Genomic DNA, 8,403 nt, shown 5'->3' with positions numbered 1-8,403 from the left:
GGGAGAACATTGTCCCCTGAAGTCTGGGGAGAGAACGGAGTTGCGCTTCAAACTAGTGGTGTCCTGGGGATTCTAGGTGGCCTGGCGGGTGACAGGCGTCTTGTCACCCGCAGTAAAGCCCTTGGTCTCCGTCCTAATCTCTCGTCTCTGCTTCCAGACCCACCCCATGTCCTGCAAACCTCGCTGCAGGACGGGCGGGCGCGGCGGCTCACGCCTGTAATCCCAGAAGTTTGGGAGGCCGAGGCGAGAGGCTTGCTTGAGCCCAGGAGGTCGAGACCAGCCTGGACAACCTGGGGAGACCCTGATCTCCAGAAATTTTTTCTTTTTTTTTTTTCTCTTTTTTGGGACGGAGTCTCGCTCTGTCGCCCAGGCTGGAGTGCAGCGGCACGATCTTGGCTCAGTGCAACCTCTGCTTCCTGGGCTCCAGCAATTCTCCTGCCTCAACCTCCCGAGTCGCCGGGACTACATGCGTGTCCACGCCCGGCTAATTTTTGTATTTTTAGTAGAGATAGGAGTTCGCCATGTTGGCCAGGCTGGTCTCGAACTCCTGACCTCAGGTGATCCACCTGCCTCGGCCTCCTGGAGTGCTGAGATGACAGGCGTGAGCCACCGCCCCTGGCCCTCTTATCTTTTTAATTCGCCGGACTTGGTGGTGCACACCTGTGGTCCCAGCTACTTGGAAGGCTGAGGCGAGAGAATCGCTTGAGGCTGGGAGGCAGGTGAAGATTTCAGTGAGCCGAGATCACGCCACTGCACTCCAGCCTGGATGAGAGAGTGAAACTCCGTGTCACGCGCACACACACAGAAAAAGAAATGCAAGGCAGACTTGCTGACCACCCTCATCATCGGGCTTTGTGGGGGAGGCATCCTTCTCCTGTGCTTGTCCCTCAGTGCTGCTGTCACCACCGTGCATGAGTCTTGGTGCCCCCGCTGGAGTCTGACCCTTGCCTGCTGAGTCCTGGTCACATGTGAAACCCCAGGCTCGTGTGTGCCAGCCTGCCATAGGCTCTCAGTGCAGCTTGCTGGACGAATGAGTAAAGCGAGTGGGCTGCCAGAGAGAGTGGCTGGTGGCCTGTCCAGACCCTTTCCCAGGGATATGAACCGCAGGGGCCTCCCATGTGGCCTCCCCTTTCCCAAGCTTCTGTCTCTGCACATTGGAGCCATCAGTGTGGGAGTTTTCTGGAAGTATTGATGGTGACTGGACCTTGGTCCCAGGGAAATTAAAGCTTCTAATTGGCTTGGGAAATGGGAGAGGTGGCTCCCTGGAGAAGCAGTGTCTCCCTGATTGAAGGAAGCAGAGGTGAGGAAAGACGCCACAGTGACAGAGTAGGGCTTGCTCTGGCCGGGGTGGGGGATGAACCAGCTAAGGGCAGGCCCCTGGAGAGCTACCCTGCTGTGGCTGGTGTGGGATGAGGGGAGCTGTACATCAGGACCTCGGTGGCCTTGGTTTTCTATGCTCCCCCAATTACTTCTAGTTTTCGTTTCGTTTATATTTCTTACATATCTTAGACACACATATGTACAGCCAGAGTAGGTGGGAGAGGAGGCTCCTCACGCTCCACCCAGGGATCTGGGCATTGCCAGGTTACTGCAGCCAGGATCATACCGCTAGGTCTCTACTTCTGATCCGGGTGAACGTGTTCGCCTTGCCGGTAGCAGGGGAGTGAGGCCAACAGGCAGTGAGAGGCAGCTTGGATGTGGGCTCCAGGCCTGTGCAGACCGTGGAGAACTCAGCTGGCCTCTCTGTTCCTCCCCTCGCTTGACACAGGGATGCGCTGGACGCCCTGGGCCTGAAGCGCTACTGCTGCCGCAGGATGCTGCTGGCCCACGTGGACCTGATCGAGAAGCTGCTCAATTATGCACCCTTGGAGAAGTGACCAGGCTGGAATCTACCTACCTGTCATGCTGACCATGGGCCATGAGCATCCTGCCCCAAGTTCACAAGGCTGAGGCATCCAGGAGCTGGCGCAATGCCTCGCCACAGCGTGTGTGTGTCCCATCCCCCACTCTGGAAGGAACAATCCAGTAAAGGTCTTTCAGAACTACCAAGGTCCCAGCCCTCACTAGGATGTCAGGGGCCAGGACTAGGCCCAGCTCTCACACCGCGGCAGCCCAGGGAAGCTGACTGGGCCATGAATTCTCCTAGCCCTGGGGCCAGCCTGTTCCACAGGTACCCCTGCAGGAGGTGCTGCCAGGAGAGCCTTCCATCTCAGGGCTCTTTGAGGTTCCCTCCTTCTGGGTGCTCTTCAGACTGAGCAGAGGCTCCTGTACCCTCTCTCTTGGAATCTGAAGAGCCAGATTTAGGCCAGGCACGGTGGCTCACCCCTATAATCCCAGCACTTTGGGAGGCCAAGGCGGGTGGATCACGAGGTCAGGAGATTGAGGCCATGCTGGCTAACACGGTGAAACCCCGTCTCTACTAAAAATACAAAAAAAAAAATAGCCAGGCGTGGTGCCGGGCGCCTGTAGTCCCAGCTACTCGGGAGGCTAAGGCAGAACTGCTTGAACCCGGGAGGGGGAGCTTGCAGTGAGCTGAGATTGCGCCACTCACTCCAGCCTGGGTGACAGTGAGACTCCATCTCAAAAAAAAAAAAAAAAGAACCAGATCGTCTGGGGCCCAGTCTTTGCTATGGTCACGGCTGCTAGCACCTGCTGGCCCCTGCCCACTGCTGCCTGTCCCTGAGGGTCCCACCCGAGCCTAGCAGGGAGGGCAGGCCTTAAGACACCCCTAGCTGGCTTGGGAGGAGGCCCTGCTGTCCAGGCAGTGCTGCCAGCAAGCACCCCAGGTCAGATGGCCCTGCTGCTGAGATACCTGGCGTGGTGCCCTCTGGTGGGGGAGAATGGGTCTGCCTGAGGGTCTTCAGTTCTGAGCCTTAGGGACAGGAGCCTGGGCAGTGGGGGGTACAATCAGTGACTGAGCCCTGGCTCCCGTCTCCAGGGTACCTCTGCCAGACACTAGGCTCTGGTATCTCCCACCCATGCCCCCAGCAGGGCCTATAGGCTCCACCATGTAAACCCCCTCACCCTACTGCCCCCACCCATCTGCCTGATGCCTCTTACCTGGGCACAGCCCCCAGTGTGCACCCTTCCCATGTCTGCTCCCCACCATGACCAGAAGGGTCTTTGGAAACCATTTTTCCTCTCCCCCAGGGGCTCTGAACACACCACCATCTCACCATTTAGAAACATGCTCAGTTCTTTCTGCTGTGAGACCTGTGCTTGGCTGTCCCTGGCATCAGACCTCCCTTCCCTGGAGCCCCATGGGGGCTGTGTCCTGGCTCTGCCCTTCTTTGTCTTGACACTGCAAGGAGGGGTCTGTCTACCCTGCTGGACGTGAGGGGCCCTGAGAACAGACCACCATCTCACCAGCACAGCGGGCTCGTCCATCTGCCCCACAAGTGTTTATTGAGCACCTGTATGTGGCAGGGATGGTTGTAGGCATCTGGGTACAGCAGTGAACAAAACTGGGAGGCCCCTGCCCCACACAGGCATATGGATGGGGCAGTGCACAGTGACCATGTGGCATTTCGGGTGGTGGTGACCGCGGGGGGGAAGACAGCAGGGGCTCTGAGGGAGACGAGGCCTGGGTGGGGAGGGGCAGAGGCCCAGGCCCAAGGGTCAGACCTTACTCAGCTTCTCCGACTGGGATGGGGCCATGTGGCTGCAAGGCAAAGCCCCAATCCCTGAAGGGCCTGGGGTGTGAAGGGCTTCTCCCCCTGCTGGGAACACTCGGTCTTGCCCTACTCAGCAAGGCCCCTTCCAGCCTGCATCTGACCACCAGGCACAATGTGTTCAGGCAGCCCCACAAAACACCCCCGATACCGCCAGCCCCCCTTACTTCCCTGCTGGGCTTTGGTGTGCAGTGAAAGGCACTTGAAGCTGCCTCTGGGGTTGGGGTCCCCAGAGGTTATGGTGATGGCACAGGGTGGGTGTCATCAGGGAGCCCAGCCCCTGGCACTTAGTAGTCTCAGCTCAGTAGTTGGGTGCAGCAGCAGCAAGGCACAGAGAGCCACGGCCAAGTCCAGGGCAGGGTCAGTAGTGCTCCAGCTTGAGGCTCCTGTATAGGCAGCATGTGAAGATCATGCCAAAGACCTGTGTGCAGAGCCAGGGGGGCATAAGTAGACGCCGTGGGGCCAGCAACCACCGCCCTGCCCCACGTCCCCGACAAAATACCCTCACCTGCACACAGGCAATGCCGGTCCCCACAGCCCCAATGACCCTGAGGTGCTCCTGGATGAAGGTCTCCAACTTGGTGATGCAGCCGCCCTGTGGGGCGCAGATGGGTGCTGAAGGTGGGCCCAGGGGGCACTTCGCACTGGCCCCCACCACCTCCAGGGTGTGGCCATGCCCACCCCTAGCACCTATGCAGCCAGGCCACTGACAGACAGCTCAGCCAGCCACTGGGCTGCCCACCCACCACCTCCTAAGATATCGGAAGCATGGTCTCACTGCCCACATCTGGCCACTGGGCTGCCCACCCACCTCCCGTAGATGTTGGAGGCATGGTCTTACTGCCCATATCCAGCCACTGGGGTGACCCACCTCCTCATAGATACTGGGGTGCCCCCATACCTTCTCATAGATACTGGAAGCCCCCCACACTTCCTCATAAATACTAAAGGCCCCCCACACCTCCTCATAGATACTGGAGGCCCCCCACACCTCCTCATAGATACTGGAGGTGTGGTTCCGCTGCCCACCCACCTCCACCTTGTAGATGTTGGAGGCATGGTCCCGCTGCCCACAACCAGCCACCACCGTCTTGCAGCAGCTGTCGGGGACCACACGGCCACCGGCCTCCCCTGAGCGGATCCACTCACTGTCCCGCCAGTCCTGTGAGTTGTTGCTGCCACAGCAGTGGAACTGCATCAAGAACAAGGCTCAGGGTGAGACCTGGGACCAGAGGCTCCTGCACAGGTCCAGGGAGGCCCTGGGGATGCATGCACCCTCCCAGCACCACCCACCCACCCACCTCCTGCTGCAGCTGGTCCACAGCGCTGGTCACGGCCTCGTGACCCGGCTGGTGGTAGCGCTTGGCCATGGTGTCCTTAAGGTTCTCCTTGAGCTCTGTGTTCAGCTGGGGTTGGAGTACAAGAAACTTCAGTCTCAGTCTAAGACCTTCCAAGGTGGGGCTGGCAGAGCCCCAGGATGGCCTGAGGGGAGGCCCAGGTCCTGGCTCAGAGCCAGAGGGAAGGGCTGAGGTCAGACCTCGGCATGAGGGGAGGTTGGGTGGTGCCAGGACCGTCACCAGGGTGACAGTGGAGTGCAGCAGAGGCAGAGATGGCTTCCGGATCCCCTGGACACCTGCCTGACCCCATGTGCCCCTGCAGAGACCTAGACCTCACCTCCAAGGCCCAGTGGCACGTTGGTCAGCTCTGGGACCGTGGGGATAGGGGCTGGGGCTAGCCATGTGTGTGCATCTGTGTGTGTCCACCCCACCTGTGCATGTCTGTGTCTCTGAATGGCCTGCCCAGGCCCCTCACCTGCTGGTAGTAGACATAGGCGAGGACACCAGCGATGATCTCCAGCAGAAAGATGATGAGGAGCAGGATGAAGTACTGGGTGGGGGGGGGAGGGGCAGGGTGCACAAGGAGGCCTAGTTCTGAGGCCTAGTGCCTGGGCACCTCAGAGCAGAGTCCCCACCCCGGCTCCCCAGGCTCCAGGTGGGGGCTGAGTGGCGGCCACCCTCCCTGCAGGTTTCTTGTGGAGCTGGTGTCTTCCCTCAGCTGGTCCAGCGGGAATGTGGGGACCCACAGGACTAGGCAGGGGTGGAAGGACCGTGCCCCCCCCAGGTGAGCACAGCAAGGCACAGGTTCAAAGCCTGTAGCAACAACCCCCTTGGGCCCCATCCAAACCACCCCGCCCCGTGGCCCTGCGCCCTGCTGACCAGGCGCAGCAGGTTCCGACGCTCCTTGAAGGTGGCACAGCAGCCCAAGACCCCGGTCACCATGACGACAGCGCCCGCCACCACCAGGATGTAGGCTGTGGCCAGGTAGGTGCCCGAGGCCAGGAGGCTGATGTAGTCACTCTTGAGGGCCAGCGTCCAGATGCCCACTGCCATGACAGCCAGGCCGGCCAGCTACAAGCAGTACACACCAGTCACCGAGTCTGCCCAGGTCTGATGGTGACCCAGGAGGGGCAGGGGTGGGGGTGGGAGTGGGGGCAAGGCGACCCCTCCTCACCCAGAAGCAGCAGTTGTAGGTAAACAGCAGGTACTTGAGGCAAACGGTGCCACATGTTGTCTTCTTCTCGTTAAACTCACCCATCCTGGGGCTGGGGAGGCAGGGGAGGGGTCAGCGGGGCCACAGCACCAGACCCCTGACAGGGACAGATAGGAGGAGGGAACACAGATGCCCAAGCCGGCCCAGGAGTCGGGTGGAGCCAGTCACTGTCCTGGGAGACCTGCGAAGGAGCCCCTGTGGGAACATGACGTGTCACCTCCTAGCGACTCAGGAGCCCTGACCAGGTGCAAACACGAGAGACCCCTGGTGCCCACAGATAGGCCAGGGGTCATGGAGGACTGCCCATCATCACTGCTGACTCACCCCTGCTGGCGGCCCGGGGAGGAAGCCCTAGCGGGTACCTCCGGTGAGCTCATGCCAGCCTGCCCGCCCCCCATGGCATTCCCGGGGCCCCACGTCACAGGCTGACAGGAGACTACGGGCCTGCAGTGAGGGCGGAGGAGGCCACTCAGAGACAGAGACAGCAGAGGGGCAGAGGCTCAGACAGGCCCCAGCTCAGCCCCTTCCTAAGGCTCTCCAGGCCTGTTTACGGTCTGTTAAAGGGCAGCCCTTCCTTCCTCCTGGCCCGAGTGGGGAGAATGGAGCGTGGAGGCAGGTGGAGCCTGGCAGACTGAGAGGGTTCTTCCTGGACAGGGGACCCACACCAACACGAAGGGGCAGCACAGATAGGCTGTGTCCCTCCCCAGAGGCCCCGTGCCCTGCCCAACATGCAGCAGCGGGCAAGCTGTGAGCACAGGGAAGGCAGGGACCGCATGGGGTGCAGACAGCAGGTGAGCGCCCCGGGCCACGTTTCCAGACAGCACAGCCAGGCCTGGACTTTCACCGCCCCGCTTGCTCTGCCCCACCCTGCCCAGCACACACCAACTGGGCTGGGAACGACTCCTCTGCAGGACAGAAGCTCCCCAGGACTCTAGGCTAGAGGGACAAGGACACGTCAGGTCACAGGTTACACGTCTGGCCCAAGGGCCAGAGTGGGCTGGGTTCATTCTGGAGGCAGAAAGAGGAGTGGCCAAGCCTGGTATTTTAGTCTGGGCTAGGGTGGGGCAAGGCAGAGGACATTTCTTTTCTTTTTTTCCTTTTTTTTTTTTTTTTTTGAGACGGAGTCTCGCTGTGTCGCCCAGGCTGGAGTGCAGTGGTTCGATCTCAGCTCACTGCAAGCTCCGCGCCATTCTCCTGCCTCAGCCTCCCAAGTAGCTGGGACTACAGGCGCCTGCCACCCGCCCGGCTAGTTTTTTGTATTTTTTTAGTGGAGACGGGGTTTCACCGTGTTGGCCAGGATGGTTTCGATCTCCCGACCTCATGATCTGCCCGTCTTGGCCTCCCAAAGTGCTGGGATTACAGGCTTGAGCCACCGCGCCCGGCCTTTTTCCTTTTTTTGAGATGGAGTTTCGCTCTGTCACCCAGGCTGGAGTGCAATGGTATGATCTCGATCTTGGCTCACTGCAACCTCCACCTCCTGAGTTCTAGCAATTCTCCTGCCTCATTCTCCTGAGTCATTGGGATCACAGGCGCCCACCACCACGCCCAGCTAATGTTTGTATTTTTAGTAGAGACAGGGTTTCACCATGTTGACCTGGCTGGTCTTGAACTCCTGACCTTAGGTGTTCCACCCGCCTTGGCCTCCCAAGGCAGAGGACATTCCCGGACAGTGTCTGATCCTGGGAGGGACCTCATGCCTTCCCCAGGTGCCCCACTCTTGGCCTTCGCTCCAGGCCCATCACTGGCCCTTCTGCCCCAAACAGCAGCAGCTACAGCCTGGGAAAGAGGCATCATAAAGCTCGCGGGGACAGACCTGACCACTGAGCTGAGAGGGGACATTCACCCTCCATGAAGCCCGGGGCCTAAATACACGCACCAGGGGTGGCACGAGCAGACCCTGCCACCAGCGGGGCGGTGTGCCTGCCACCGATGGGGGGGATGTGTGTCTGTCACTGAGCTTGGGGGATGTGTGAGCCCCTCACGGATCTGCCCCTGGCCTGGCTGTGAGGTCCCAGGCTTTCTGGAGAGGCTGGTTCAAGGCACAGATGCGGCCTCCACCGCGAGGACACAGACGACCCGCTGCGGAGTGGCCCCTCTTCCCAGGAATGCCTAGTCCCTCTGAACCCCCTGGGAAAAGGCCATCCAAAAATAGCTCTCCGGCCCTCCCCGAGTCCCCGGGACC

General features: G+C 60.4%; 1 protein-coding gene across 3 annotated transcripts; it reads right to left on the bottom strand.

Moving 5' to 3' along the window:
• Positions 1–3,382: 3,382 nt before the first annotated feature.
• Positions 3,383–7,178, bottom strand: CD151 (CD151 molecule (Raph blood group)). Of its 3 annotated transcripts, none has more exons than XM_011993850.1 (8): positions 7,104–7,178; positions 6,183–6,273; positions 5,888–6,079; positions 5,484–5,558; positions 4,973–5,077; positions 4,705–4,863; positions 4,180–4,266; positions 3,383–4,092 (listed from the first exon to the last, which is right to left on the bottom strand). In XM_011993850.1, the coding sequence occupies exons 2-8, from the start codon at positions 6,264–6,266 to the stop codon at positions 4,033–4,035; spliced, it is 762 nt and encodes a 253-aa protein (XP_011849240.1). In that variant the 5' UTR covers positions 6,267–6,273; positions 7,104–7,178; the 3' UTR covers positions 3,383–4,032. The 3 variants fall into 3 exon arrangements, with proteins under 3 accessions (XP_011849240.1, XP_011849241.1, XP_011849239.1); XM_011993851.1 differs by having other exon boundaries at positions 4,711–4,863; positions 7,104–7,154; XM_011993849.1 differs by lacking the exon at positions 7,104–7,178 and adding an exon at positions 6,546–6,822.
• Between the last annotated feature and the right edge of the window lie 1,225 nt (positions 7,179–8,403).

The sequence above is a fragment of the Mandrillus leucophaeus genome, unplaced genomic scaffold (genome assembly GCF_000951045.1).
Source record: "Mandrillus leucophaeus isolate KB7577 unplaced genomic scaffold, Mleu.le_1.0 Scaffold435, whole genome shotgun sequence".
In the NCBI taxonomy this organism is placed as follows: Eukaryota; Metazoa; Chordata; class Mammalia; order Primates; family Cercopithecidae; genus Mandrillus; species Mandrillus leucophaeus.
This window is presented reverse-complemented; position numbering and strand designations above follow the sequence as displayed.